Source organism: Harmonia axyridis, chromosome 4, assembly GCF_914767665.1.
Source record: "Harmonia axyridis chromosome 4, icHarAxyr1.1, whole genome shotgun sequence".
Lineage (NCBI taxonomy): Eukaryota > Metazoa > Arthropoda > Insecta > Coleoptera > Coccinellidae > Harmonia > Harmonia axyridis.
The window spans coordinates 8,261,315-8,276,776 of NC_059504.1; the positions used below are offsets into that span (position 1 = coordinate 8,261,315).

The 15,462-nt window shown below is 35.5% G+C and overlaps 1 protein-coding gene across 3 annotated transcripts in view; it reads right to left on the reverse strand.

The window, feature by feature from the left end:
- Positions 1 to 15,462, reverse strand: part of LOC123678084 (adenylate cyclase type 5) — a 147,602-nt gene that overhangs the window by 14,507 nt on the left and 117,633 nt on the right. For all 3 annotated transcript variants that reach the window (XM_045614884.1, XM_045614883.1, XM_045614885.1), the window contains 9 exons: positions 13,793 to 13,951; positions 13,595 to 13,736; positions 12,465 to 12,559; positions 2,690 to 2,849; positions 2,524 to 2,621; positions 2,382 to 2,472; positions 2,210 to 2,326; positions 1,864 to 1,992; positions 1,205 to 1,368 (listed from right to left, as the gene is read on the reverse strand). In XM_045614884.1, coding sequence (XP_045470840.1) covers positions 1,205 to 1,368; positions 1,864 to 1,992; positions 2,210 to 2,326; positions 2,382 to 2,472; positions 2,524 to 2,621; positions 2,690 to 2,849; positions 12,465 to 12,559; positions 13,595 to 13,736; positions 13,793 to 13,951 — 1,155 coding nt within the window. The remainder of the gene's footprint in view (positions 1 to 1,204; positions 1,369 to 1,863; positions 1,993 to 2,209; positions 2,327 to 2,381; positions 2,473 to 2,523; positions 2,622 to 2,689; positions 2,850 to 12,464; positions 12,560 to 13,594; positions 13,737 to 13,792; positions 13,952 to 15,462) is intronic.

Here is a 15,462-nt window from a genome sequence, read left to right on the forward strand (position 1 = left end):
AAATATAGTTGACAGACGAGAATATCTTTTCTGAATATTAATACAATGAAAAGCCATTCATAATAGTAATTGTTTTCATTAACTCAAGGAGCAACTTCCATTGAATCAAGGAGCAACTTCCATTGAATCTATGAACTGTTCATTATTACAATGTTCGGTATCTTATCCAAACGATAGAATTTTTTATCAATAATGTATCACTGTTCATTGAAATTGAAATTATTTAATGTACGACTTTATACATCTTATCCACTAAGTTTTCTATTTGATGAATATATTTCATTGAAACAATGAACACTTCCATCAATTTCAGAATCGTCATATTGATGAACCGGAATTCATAATATTACAACAGAGATATACATTAAACAACGAAATTTCATTATATTGATGAAAACGTTCATTGTATCAATGAAATCAAGATGAAGATTGCCATTTTTGAATATAACGAACAATTTTTTTAGTGTACTGATATCATTAAAAGTGCTATAACTTCTCTCAAAATTATAATATCGCGATTCCTAAAAACGGGAAATTGTCAGAAAAGATGACTTGTTTCATCGGTAATTTGGTTGAAGAATTTTTCATGATTTTAAATGAATAAGTCTTCACTCTTGAGATTTTTGAAAATCCACATTCGACTCTATTCAAATATCTCAACAAAGTGAGTCCGGATATTCTTTAATTTCTAGCGAATAAAAACGAACTTTTATCCTTCAACTATTTTTTAAATCAAAAGTTTTTGCAAAATTTAAAAATACAAGCTGTCCTTTCCACGAAAGACTTGTATCGTTAGTTTTCAACTTTCAAAAAATGAAAGTAGTTTTTCACTAACAAAATATCCACATAGAGAAACTCTGAAGGTAGTGAATAAATATGAACCACTTTGTCTGTTTATGTGAAATAAACATAACTCTCCATTACATAGGATGCAATAATAACCTCCCTATTTCCTCACTTTTATCCCGATGGAATATTCTGTTCGCTAACAACAGAGTGATGAGCTTATATAAATAGGTAAGTTACTCTCGTTGTGTGGCATGAATCCAGAATTTCGCGAAAGGGAATATTTTAGACACTCTTGTTTCTCTTTGTGTACTAAAACTACCCTTCTAGATCAAATTAACTTTTCGCAATGACTTTTGCACTTTAATGTAAATGATGAGGAAAACAGGTTTGATAAATATGGTACACATAAACTTACCTTAGACTCAAACATACCAATTCATTGATATCCTTTGAGTACGACAGGTACACTACCATGAATCCTATCATTCCTCCGGTGAGTATGATTGTTTTGCATAGTGAAATGAGTACTTGGTAGACAGCACATGCTATCATTGAGAGGACTACGAGTAAAAGGATATACTGAAAAAAAAGAGGGCATTAATATTTCTTTTCTTCGTTTTCGATATAAATTTTTATGGAAACAACTCAAGTTCCCCACTAAATTTTACATTGAAATTTTAACGATTGGATATTTAGAACTGAAAAAATAAAATTTTATATTTCATGCAGTATTCTATCGAATCAGGTAAGTGAAACCCTCTGTTGCTCTTATACTTTGAATTCAAAAAGCCAATCTCCAGTGTTTTCATGATTTATGTGAACATAGCACCGGGTTTGTTGGTTATTTCATCCCTAATGTTGGTCATTAAGTTTTGTAGGATCTGTGTGACGTGAAAGCAGTAGCCTAATGTGGAGATAAATCAACATTATCATATGCGTTACTAATTCCATATGATTTTCACAACTATATGAGTATATGAGATAGAAAACCTTATAACAAGTAGATTCAAAAGCTTGTCACATTTTTTTAATTCTTGAAAATTATGCTTTGGTGTAGAACACCCTCATACTTACATCGACTAGAAAATAATATTTGCAGTCTTTGTAAACAACACTCATAGAACTTGCATTTGTCGAATTCATACAATCAATATTTCCATGAGTTGTCCGATTCAAACATTCCATTTGGTACTGTAGGGAAAGCTGAAAGAATTCGAGAATTTCAATACATATTTATATTATGTTCTAATTTTTTTCGGATTATTGAGATCCTTGTTATGGAAAGATATTTCTTTTTTGATATTGCAACAAAATTAAATTATTCTAGTTTTTTTCCTGAATATACGAGGAGAGTTAGTTAATTTATCAAATGTTTCAATGTGAAATAAATGAAATAAAATTTTTGATTTTTTGTACTCACTGTATTCAGCATGGCCAATGAATAAATAGATATGGCCATAAAAAATGAGAATACTTGAGCAATATTTCTATTTCGATGGATGTACGTAGAGAACGTCTTAAGGCGGCTACACACTTCCTGTTGAAAAAATCTATTAAGTTCATCATAAACAAAGAACGAAAAGACAACTTACGATAAACCTGAAGTTCTTCAAATAAACTAAAATAGGAATCGAGACCAAAAGGAAGATGATTGGAAGCGAACACATCAACGCAACGAGATTCCTGGAAATCAATCATGTGATCGAAATGTCTAAAGAGAACTTTGAGTCTTACCATTTTATTATGAGTGATTGTACGAAAAAAATGGTCACAAAGCAAAATGTTGAACAGAAAAAATACAAACTCAACATTCTGTCCCTTTCCAAAGCAAACTGAAATATATCAGTTAGTCTAGAATTCGACTTTTCTTCGATTTCACATTTCTGTATTGAAAAATTACCTTCGCTTCTTTGACCGAATCTCTGAAACTCAGCAGAATACTTCTGCAGTGCTCCGATCTCAGTCTGTCTATACTTCGAGCATCGATGGCCCTCATCAGATACTCGTTCACCTCGTCATCTGTATTTTTCACCCTTTCTGTTGGCTCGTTGAAACCTAACCTGTTGAAATGGAGATAATTATAATATAATAAGTCATTAAATTCATTATTAACTTGATATTTTTTCTGAAATCTTCCAAGATTACTTTTCTGTGTTGATTCCGTCTGTTAATATTCAATTTAAAAGTAAAGGGTTTTCCAATATGAAAGATACAAGTTGTAGAGAAAGAAATATCGACTCAGTAAGCAGAACTGAAGGAATTGTAGATCGGGTAAAAAGTCACTTTGGGATCTTAGTTGAGGTCTTTGTAAATGTCGCCAATGCCAAAATGCAGCCTTGGCTATTATTTCGTGACTATACAGAACTGACTTTCCCATGTGGGTGGTCCTTAGGCCAGTCAGCCCCAAACATTTGCTCACTATGTGTTCGGCTGTTTCTACTTTCTTTCCACAGAGCCTGCAGATCTCATCTGCTGGCTTATCCATGAGGTGCAAAAGGTATTTACACCTATAGTGTCCTATCAGCAGTCCCACCATTACTCGAAGCTCAGCTTAAGACCCGGAGTGTTTCTCCAGATGGTTTTTTTGATGGACCACTGCTTTATATGGGTCTTCTCCAAGCCCACAGAAGAGTTCAGGACCAAAAGGTGTTCACCTTGATGTCTTTTTTGCAAGTTCATCGGCTTTTTCGTTTTCTTCAATACCACAATGACCCGGTACCCATAGTAGAGCTACTTTATTTCTCCTGGCCAGTTGCTTTATAGTATTAGACACTCCCATGTCAGTAGAGACCCCAGCCTATATGATTCCAGGGGTCTCAGCGTAGCCTGGTGGTCCATAGTGATGTAAATAAGTACCCCTTTTCTTTTGAGACACTCTTGGGCGCACGTATAGACAGCTAGTGTCTCGGTTTGCAAGATAGACGGCTCAATTCCTAGGGATCTAGAGATTATCGTTTTAGACCCATATACCCCAATACCTATGCCTCTTTCTGATTCTAATCCATCGGTATTCCTTATGGAGGACTTTTTGTCCAAGCGATTTACGAAGTTCATTGCACTGCGACGGTCATCAATGATCGTTTCAAAAGGTACTTCGAAATCGAATATAATTAGCATCACATCTAAGGGTTTTGCCAAGAGTTTTGAATCTAATTGACTCAATACCTCCATATGTCGAATCCAGTTTCTCGGACGGAGATTTCCATTGCGGTATATTTTTATTGCTTCCAGGAAGCCATATTTCCTCACATGTAAGTATAAGGGAGACAAATAAAGCATAACCTCAAGCGCTGCTGTGGGAGTTGTGTGTATATCTCCTGTAATACCAATACAGGTCAGTCTCTGCAGTTTCTGCAGCCGGCTGCTTGTGGTGACCTTTTCGGTTTTGTCCACCATGCTAAAGACGCATAGGTGAGAAAAGGGCGTACTACTGCAGTGTATAACCACAGTACCATATCCGGTCTCATGTCCCATGTCTTTCCAAGGAGTCTTTTGCAGACACACATGGCTGCAGAGACTCTGGAAAGAGTTAGGCCTATATATTTCCTCCAGTTGAGCTTAATTTCCAGAGTAAAACTCAGACATTTACACTGGAGAAATGAACAACTTCACTAGAAGAGGCTGCTAAGTCTAAAAGAGAATTCCATTATGTAGTTGTTTTTAGTTGTTGGGCTGTTTATTCCTAAGAGATTCAGAATATCTGAAAGTGGGCTGTTTAGTGAGTAGGCTCCACAATACAATATAATAGAATCAAGATACGAAGAACCGAATTGATACACCCTTATCAGAAAGTTTATCGAAAATCGAATTCAGGATACAAAGCGACACTATAGATAAGAAATCGAGTAGAAAAAAGCTATAATAATGAAATATATGGAAGGTCTCCACCATCTGTTAACCCCATTCATCAGGATTTATTTTACACGAAGTAACATGCAGTTTATTTATCTGAAACAAGTATAAATCGTCGAAATAACAAACGAGATACTTTCTGAGCGACATTATCAATCCCTCATTGTTCTTTATGTTTGGGTCAGGGAATGGAATGAATGTTCACGTCGAACCATGAAACTTCCGATGTTTTGGCGTTTTATGGCCACTCAGGAGGACAATATGAGAACATCAAAACCGGCCCATAGAGCATCGATAATTTCCTTTCCGTGATTCAATAACGATTGCTGATGACGAAACTGTCATCCCAGTGGCCTATATCGAAGTGAAGTGCGGGAATATGAGAGACTGATGAAATGAATGCTGGGTGGTTGGCGGGATTTCTGAAACTTCAAGGGTTTCGGGTGCTTTTTCATGGATGGAAACTTTACAGCGAATGCAAATTTGATGACAGTAAACAAAGGAAGTCCCACTTTGACCAGAAATGAATGTGTCTGTGTTTAGGTTGACTGAAATAGAAGATGTTTAAATTGGTGACTATTCCTTCAATTATAAGTCTTCCGAACCCTTATTAGGCCAATTGAAAAGTCCCCGGTCTGATGCACAAATGGCGGTGCTAGTATAAAATCCATATTATTTTTAGTTAATTCCAACCTTCAACCGATACGTGTCAAAATTTGACAGCAGTCTGACCATTAGTTTGTGGGATATTGCGTTGTGAGTGTAGCTACTTTTGTTATTCGAAAAAAGATGAAAAAAAAAAGAATTTCGTGTGCTGATAAAATATTGCTTTTTGAAGGGGAAAAATACAGTTGAATCAAAGTCGATGAATAGTTCCCGGGGTCTGCACCAGGAAAATCAACCATAATTGATTGGTATGTTAAGTTTAAACGTAGTGAATTGAGCACCGAAGACAGCGAACTTAGTAGACGCCCAGAAGAGGCTGTCACCGACAAATAAATCAAAAAAGTTCACATAAATAATTTTAAATGACCGTAAAGTGAAGTCGATCGAGATAGCAGACATTGTGAAGATATCATCTGAACATCTACATCATATCATTCACGAATATTTGTACATGAGAAAGATGTGTGCAAAATGGGTGCCGCGCGAGCTCAAAATCGATCAAAAGCAACAAGGTGTTATTGATTATGAGTAGTGTTTGAAGCTGTTTCAGTGCAAGTGCAGTCAGTTGGCAAGGTTATGGCATCAGTATTCTGGGATGCGCATGGTATAATATTCATTGATTACCTCCAAAATGGCCAAACCATCAACAGCGTTATAGCGTTATTGGATCGTTTAAAGGATGAAATCTTTGAAAAAGGCCCCATTTGAAGAATGAAAAGGTGCTGTTTCATCAAGACAATGCGCCGTATCACGAATCAATGAAAACAATGGCGAAATTGCATGAATTGCTTCTGTATTCGCCGTATTCACCAGATCTGGCCCCCAGCGAATTTTTCCTATTTTCAGACCTTAAAAAGAGGCACGCTGGAAAAATTCAGCGCAAATGAAAGAGTAATCGCCGAAACTCAGGCCTATTTTGAAGGGAAAGGCAAATCGTACTACAAAAATGGTATCGAAAAGTTGGAAGATCGCTATAATCGCTGTATCGCCCTCAAAGGCAACTATGTTGAATAGTAAAATCGAATTTTACCAAAAACTTTCCAATTCGCCTGTTATCATATAATCATTAGGTTTTCACACAAAGACATGTATTTTATCATTAATCGTTTCATATCAAATTGAAGAAACTCTCAAATTTTTCAATAATTCAATAACGATTGCTGATGACGGCTCAGTCAGACTAGTGGCCTATGTCGAAGTGAAGTGCGGGAATATGAGGAACTGAAAGTTCAAGGATTTCGAGTGCTTTTTCATGGATGAAAACTTTTCAGCGAATGTAAATTCAACGAGTGGTAACAAAGACTTCGTATCCGAGTTGGTAATAAAAGTTTGTTTTCGACAATATATGGGTGTGAGTTCAAATGTGGAACACTGCGATTTACTGAAGTTCTGGGAAATGGAGAGAGGATTGATCAAATTTTCAATGATAACATTTCGACAAATTCCTAACATTAACAAAATTTCTATATCTTATTCAAACAATTTTTCTCATACAAAAGATGTGAGATAGGAGTGAAAAAATTTCAGACTTGATCCAGAAATGAGATCATCGTTATTGAGAATAACTGCTGAGGAAACCATTTCATCAAAAATCACATTACACCGAATTAATAATTGACTTGATTTCAAGTCAAGCTAAAGTCAAGTAGTAGTTTTCCAATCTCAATTCATATGTCACGTACTCATCAAGCTACTTAATTTTCAGCAATTTTATTGTGTAGTGTCATATCAATAAAAGAATTATGAAATGAAAAGAAACCTTGCAAAAAACACTTTCATTAATTAAACTTATTGTATAAAAGAACCAAAAATAACAAGATTTTTGAAATATAAACATAAATTAAATCACTATAAATCATAACAAAATAAAAAAATTTAGTTTCTTAATATTGAGAAACCTCCAGGCTTTGTTTGATTTCATAATTTTCCATCCAGGATCTAAGACACTTGAGGCATCTTATAGATTTGTCGCCTAACCTATTGCGGGTTTTTGTAACTGTAAGAGCAGCTCTGGAAAATTGTCTTTCAACAGGAGCTGAAGATGCTGCGGTGGATAAAAGATCCTTGGTCATTTTGACCAAGTTTGGAGAGAAATTTCCAAATCCAAAATCTACCAATAGATTTTATAGAAATGTGAGAAAACTATTGATAAAGTCACACTGGCGAATGCTTCAGTCTCTCGGCGCTCGAGGAATTCCCTTATTTCAGTCTAAGTGCGTACGAGATTGCAGAAATATATGCCGTGCAACGCGTGCATATCAAGCTCAAGTAATATCAAGTAGCTTGATATCAAGTCAAGCAATAAATATCTAAAATCAAGTCAAGTCAAGCTCAAGTATGTAATTTTTCATGAGCTTGATTTTCAAGACAAGTAGTTGGTTGAAATGTCAAGCTTATACTGGGCTTGATGAATACCTAATTGAGAGTACTGTATATGGACTGTAAATAGCTGACTGCTTTGTTTCATTTTTCATAAATCTTGAATGATTCTTCCATCTTTCTATAAAGTTACAACTCAATATATCGACATCGAATGTATGCAGAGAACGTTTCGATTCGAACTCGATACTGCCCATATAAAACGATTGTAAATAAAAACTTCAACGTCGCGGATAAACCGAGAAGCCAAAAGTACCATAAATCACTGGGAAAATATCCAATTTTCCAACCCCTCATCACCGCAACAACTCAGTTCGACAAGTCAGCTTAATACCAGAGATTTTTCCCGGAAACTCCACCCAAAGTTCCAAGATAAGAAAGTCGACTTATCGTGTTCATGTTATTGGAACATTCATATAGACATTCTCAGCGTCGAGTCGTTGGTGGGGGGTGGCAATGTAGACAGGTAAATGCTCCGTTTGCTTGAAAACTTTCCGCGAAAGCGGGAACCCCCAACGGTTTGCGAGCTCAATAGCGTGTGAATAAATGGGGAGAAGTCAAAACAAGCAGAAAGAAAGGCTTAATTGGGAATTCGAATTTCGTCCGCCGGATGGAGCTGATCGATATCACGTGGTGCGGTTGTTTTCGACTCAACAGATCGACTGGTCTGGTTCGATTCAATCCGTTTTCTCTTTCCCATTTCTCGGTTTTGCGCGATCGGTTGGGAGTAAAGTTTGCTGGACGTAATTAATCAATGAAAACAACATTTGGTACTCGATAGGGATATGTATTGAATAGGACTGATTAGGAATTCGGATCTCATCTATGTAATAATATATCAGTTTGTACCGTAATTTGTAATGCCAAAATTTTGGCTTTTCAACAACAAGTTGAAAAAAAATTTTTGAAAAAAATTGTTAATTTTCTCGAGGCTGCCACTTCTCCTGGACGTAAGATATGAACCTTATAATATTGTAGATCAGAACTCCATCTTTGAGAAACGTTTCATTTTATGGGTCTGGGACAGATATTTTAGGAGATATAACGATTCTTGTATAGAAATTAAATTTTTACTGATTTTTTTCGAAAATTTCGAGTTCAAATTGTCTCGAATTGTGGAGTCTACGAAAAATTGGTGAGCGAGGTTAGAATGAACGATCTCTAATTGGCCGAATTTCGAACTTCTCCGAAAATTTTTATATCTAATCGGCCGAATTTTGAACTCGCCCGAAAATTTTTATATCGAAAAATTTTTGTCAAATTTTCCATACCACATACCCTTAGAAATTTCGAAAATATTAAAAGTATCTCCATTGGAACTGTGTACCTTTTTATTGATTGTCTCGCATACGTAGATTGAGAAAATGCTCAACTCTGGTCGATTAGTCCCTAATTACAGAAATTATAGGTTAAAAACTGAAATTTTCGAAAAAAACTTGATATTTTCTCGAAACTACCACGTCTCCTGGACGTAAGATATGGACTTGAAACCTCATAATGTTGTAGATCAGAACTTGATCTTCAAAAAACGTTATTATTTCATGGGTCTGTGATGAATATTTCAGGATTCAGGAGATATAACGATTCTTGTATAGAAATTCAATTTTCACTGATTTTTTCGAAAATTTCCAGTTCAAATTCTCTCTAACTGTGAGGTCTACGAAAAATCGGGAAGCGACGTTAGAATAAACGATCTCTAATTGGCCGAATTTCGAACTTCTCCGAAAATTTTTATATCGAAAAATTTTTGTCAAATTTTCCATGCAGAAATCTGGAAAAAATTGGAAGTATTTCCATTGGAACTGTGTACTTTTTCTTCTTTATTGATTAATTCGCATACATACATCAAGAAAATGCTTACATTTGGACGATAAGTCCCTTATTTCAGAAATTATAAGTTAAAATCTGAAATTAAAAAAAAAAAATTGATGATTTTTTCGAAGCTGCCTCGTCTCCTGGACCTAAGATATGGACTTGAAACTCATAATGTTGTAGATCTGAAGTCTATCTTCAAGAAACGTCTTGATTTCATGGGTCTGTGACTAATATTTTAGGTGATATAACGATTATTGTATAGAAATTCAATTTTTAATGATTTTTTCGAAAATTTCCAGTTCATATTTTCTCCAACTGTAGATAAGGTCTACAAATGATCGTTGAGCGACGTTAGAATAAAAGACAAAATTTTATTGCTTGTTAAAACTGTTTAAAAAATTTCATCGAAAATAATCACCCAAAAGTCGAACGTCATCAAATTCGCGAATACATCGAAAACCCATTTTCCATCGGAAACATACCCGAACAAAATCCACTCCTCGAGGTGTCTCAGACTCGATGAAATGAGAAAATCCGGAAAATTTCCGCCGATACCCAGAAACCCGTATAGCCGAAATAACATCCTCTAAAAATATCGGCGAATACAAGATGAAGAGGAAAGCGCTCCATCCCCGAACGGTAACATAGAGCCACGCTTCCGGGATAATGAGGTGACAACAACAATGTGCCAGCAGCAAGTGAAGAGTCGAGTCTGCCATGTGTGAGAGGAGAAGCCTTGCTTACAAATCCTCGCTCGCAAGGGATAACAACCTTCCAATAATGGCCGATTTGCCAGTCATAAAATTTTTATCAGCACGTAAATTGAAGCGGGCCGTAAAATTCGAAGTTGGCGCGAAGGCTTGCGCAAATAAAATCAAGGAGTAAATAGGGGCACTGTTGAGCAGTGAGGTCCGTCCTGGGTCCGAAGTAGATAAACACGAAGGCCAATGATATTGCGATAGAGAGTTATTTGCAACATGATTACTCGAGAAAATGATTGAGGCGAGGCTCTCTTCAAGATGGGTCACTTGGAGGGCATTGGCAAATATTGACGAGGCTGGATGGAAACATTAAGTTGGAGAAGTTTACGAGAAAAAAAACTGAGACGCTATAAAACTCTTCACGTTGTTTATAAACGTTTATAACTAAACGAGTACAAACTGATCCCTTGTATTAAATACGTTTTCTGCTTTCTTGATTACTCAGGATATGTTGTCAAGAATTTGATACTTGTTTATGAGTAGCTAGACCATAGAGGCGTCGTTTAATATTTTATTTATTGAGACGGCCTCAATAATAAACCGGAAGTGCTGATCAGCCAGGCTGTGTGTCATTGATCAAATCAAGTGATAGCCGCAGGGAGCAACGTCTGGAGAATACAGCGGGTGGGGTAGGACTTCAATGTTTCCAAGTATGTCTTGACCACTTTCCCAACATGAGGTCGAGCATTGTTATGCTGTAAAATCACTTTATCATGTTTCTCGTTGTGTTGCGGCCGTTTGTCTTTCAATGCTTTCGCTCAAACGCATTAATTGCGTTCGATAACGATCGCCTGTGATTGTTTCAGTCGGTTTTAATAACTTATAATATACTACGCCGAGCTGGTCTCACTAAATACTGAGCATGACCTTGGAACTGTTAATATTCGGTTTGGCCGTCGACGTGCAAGTATGACCGGGATATCTCCATGATTTTCTGCGCTTGGCATTATCGTAATCTACGCCCCTGAATGGCTTGAAAATTCATTCGAAAAATTAGGAAACCCGCGCCTTCGCCATTTTGTCACACTTGGCTCAATTTTGAGCTTCAAATAAGAAGCCTGAAATAACTTAGAAATTATCAAATGTTTCGAAAAATGGATGAAATTCTATCTATCCCTCATTATTTGAATTTTCATAATTCGTTCGAACATTCGATTATTTTCTTATAACCACGGTTTTGTAGCAAAGTATACTTCACACGTTAGTTTATATTCGCACAATAATGAAGCCAGTCAGAAATGATTCGGCTATCTGGCAAAAAGGGATTATTCTTCAACTCTGGCGTCATAACGAAGTTACATACTCAGAAACACATCCTATTGTGCACGTTCCTTCAATGTAAAGGGGATATTCCGGGACATATAACGCATTCGCCTTTTTCAAAGCACAACGTTGATGTCTATTTTAACGAGCTTATTCGAAGATTGGGCAACTTTTCCTCTTGAATAGCGGCGGATGAATGTTTTCATTGTTCTGTTTATAGCGGGGACAAATCTGAATCATTTGACTGTAGTCACGTTGTATATGTCATATTATAGTACATTGTTTTGGAAAAAAATTACAAATATCATTTCATATAGTTATAATTTTCAAACCTTTATTGCTTTATTTACTCAGCATGATCTTGAAGTAGTACATTTAGTTCAACTCTGAATTTTTTTTATCAAAAAAAACTTTTTTTGAATACAAAAATTTTCATTTGGGAACCATAAAAGGAAATATTCGAAAACGACAATATTTTTTTTTGGAGAAAATTATGAATTCGGATCACTGCAAGTATTTTATTCTTTATGTAAGTAGGAGTATTTCAAAAAAAAACTTTCAAAATATAGAAAAAAATGCGGGTTTGTTGTTCTAAATTACGTGATCACATTCCAATTCAGAATAATAAATTCTGTAGTAGACGTCGAAAATTTTTTATGTCTCTCTTAATGGAGTGAATTACCTATGACTTCAATCATACAAGAAGAAAGCGCAGCAACATAGACGTAGCTCAATCAAGACATTTGTGTGCTCAGGGGTGCATCCATAATCAATATGTAATTTGTCGAGTTTTTTACTGATTTTTTTATAATTAAACCTTGAATATCTCCAAAATACTGAGTTTTGCAAAAAAAAATGAATAAGGGGCGTGCAACTTTGCCTCCCCTTTATTAGCCACTGTCTCTTCTGTTTTCAATTTATTGGTCTAAAGTTACTCACTTGTTGTGTTTTCCATGTTGAGATCCATGACCCATCATCCTCATTTCTTTAGAAATATTACCATTCATAGAATGCGAATGTGATGTTGATGACCCCTGAAATGAAACAAAGAATACTTTTCTATGAAATCCGACCATGTAAAATCAATTTGATGATGAATCTGAAGAAACGAAGGAAAGCTGAAGTTAAGTCAACATTGATATACATTTGGAGTAAATCCATTCGTAAATCCTTGTATGACAAGCATGTATGCCAGTTTATGTTAACCTTTAGAGCTAATAAATATAAATAAATATTGTACTGCGGTATTTAAAGTACGAAATTTGGAAAATTTTGAACCCCTCATACATATGAAACTCTCAGCAGTCGGCCTAGTTCAATTGTCCCACTTTTAGTGAACCACCCTGTATATATAAGTGTGTACCCTCTCAAGATCAACAATGAATTGAATGAGTGGTAGAGGTATTATTATTTTTAAATCACCTGTTAACGGTACCAAAACGGGACATTTGTCAGAAACTTTTTATTTTCCAATTCTTGAAACGTGACTCTAATACGAGAAGAGTTCGTCTAACTATAAAACTTCAAGAGTTCGAACAAGATAGTAGTTGAGACATGCTCGGCATCGTTAAAGCTATGAGGCAGAGTCTACGTGTTGAAAGGATGCGTTTGATAAAAAAAAACGTCGTCAACGTCTTAGCTTTCAACATGTGAATTTTTTATTCGATGCTCTCTTAGAGTAGACATGAATATATGTAAGTGGAAACATCGTTTTGGATGGTTGAGAAAATTTTTTGTATTTATCTTGAAGACGATAACAAGCTTTTCAGTTTAGTATTTCAATATGAGGATTATGTAGAAGAAATATGTAATAAATTATAACGTTTGGATGAACAAACAGTTCAAAGTTAACTTTGATATATTTCTTATCTTCCAGAACTATATTAAAGAGATTTGTATGATGACTAAATATTTGGAAAGAAATAAAAATTGCTGGAATTTGGCAGCAAACAAATAATTTGAGAAGTTCATCAAGAAATTTAGGATACGATGATAATTTTTCGTTAGTTAAATTATTATAAGTAATATTATTTCATTTTCGCTTTGCTTCACTTATTGCTCATACTTACTCCTCTGTAGGAAGGTGCAATTATGAGATACGTGTCAATGTTGTGGTCTTTCAGGTACGAGTTTCTATCTCCTCCATGTCCTGGTTCAATAACATAGTCATTACCCAGACATTTTAATGTTTCTTTGGTAATATGCACTCTCCTGCAAATGAATAATCCAACACTTTCTTCTTCAGGGTTCAAAATGGTTAAACTCACCCTGGTATTCCACCGCTTTCCATGTGATTAGCTAGAGTAACATCGTTCGACCATACGTCGAATTGCCACTTTCTTAGCCCTAGCACACCACAGTGGACTCTACCAGTATGGATGCCTACCCTCATGTTGACATTCACAGCCATTACTTCACGAACTAGCCTGAAAAAAATTCTCATTTGATATTGATTTACATCGTTTGCATCATTTTTTATGGATCTGAGTTAACCATACACATTCAGCTATGGTCTTGTGGCAACAAAAAGCAATTAGACTTAATGTCTGTGTCTAGCCGAATTTGTCGTCACAATACTCAATATAAATGTACCTGAATTACTGTATAACAATGGTCTTTCGTGGTACTTGTGCCTACAATTATCTCATTCATAAGATTCTCAGAAAGATACAATAGAGAATACCTTTCTCCTACCCTAATTAGTGTGCAGGTACCATGATACCATTGCGCAAGCATACAACTTAGAGAATAAGAAAAGGAAGAAGAAATTCACGGTGTATAAAACTGGGAAAAGGAGAGTTCAGTGGAGTAAGTTACGAGGTGATGACCAGTGGAGTTAGTAGAGTGTTCAAGGATGTTTCCAAGTGCCATTCCAGAATGAAGTTTTTGTCTTCGTCCATCAGTGTTTTAATAATCCTCACGAAAATATGATACCCTAAAGTCTAGTCGCTAACTTAGCCTAACCTAACCGTATACAATAGGACTCTTCAGCTGTGGTCAAATAGCTTTTAAGAGATAAGGTATATGCCAATGCTCCACGATTGATTCGAGGCCTTGAAAATGGAATTCGTGAAGTTATCGAGGAGATACAGCAGCAAATTTGCAAATTGGTCATAGAAATTTTCATGAGAAGGATATGATGCTACAACTGTAGCCGTGTCGGCCTTTTGGCTATTATCGTTCTCCATCGTTAATGGCATATTTTCCTCTTCAAAATGAAATGAAAATCCATTGATTTCTTTTAGAATATACTGGTTCTTTTTTCAATATCAAAATTAAATCTCTTATTGGAAAACTTTTTATGTAGATGTAGGGAAATAAATGAAACATGGCTACCCAAGATGATTCTGAATAGACGTGCTTTTTTTATGAAGAAAAAGAGTAAATTACTCGATCTCTTACGGAAACTCGTTGGTACGAATTGAATGACTAAAGACCTACAATTCCTAGGAGCTCTAATTCATTATGTTCATTGACAGGCTGGGTTTTGTTTTCCCCATGAGTATTTAATTGAGATCAAAGTAATTATAATAAATTACAATTCATTCATTACTCTTGTTCCAGAGCAGTTGATGAATTTCTAATCTCTTTTGTAGCGTTTCACCTCAAATAATCCCTTTTATTGGTTAATTTTGGTTAATTAGTATCAACAATGAGAATTTAGAATCCATTCTCAATTTACGTCTTGGATAGTTGATGTTGATGTTGAAGCTTTGAATCGAGTAACTAATAAGGATCAAAAGTGTTCTGTACAATATTGAAAACAAAATTTGTTCTAAAGACGAAAAAGTTACATGGTCGAAGAAAAACTGGAAATGATGAAAACATCCAGCTATGAAATTGAATGTAGGCGATAGTATGATGAAATGAAAGAATTTTCTGAGGAACTCGACTAGAATTCGTTGTATTCACGTTGAATTAGGATCCAGGACTAGAC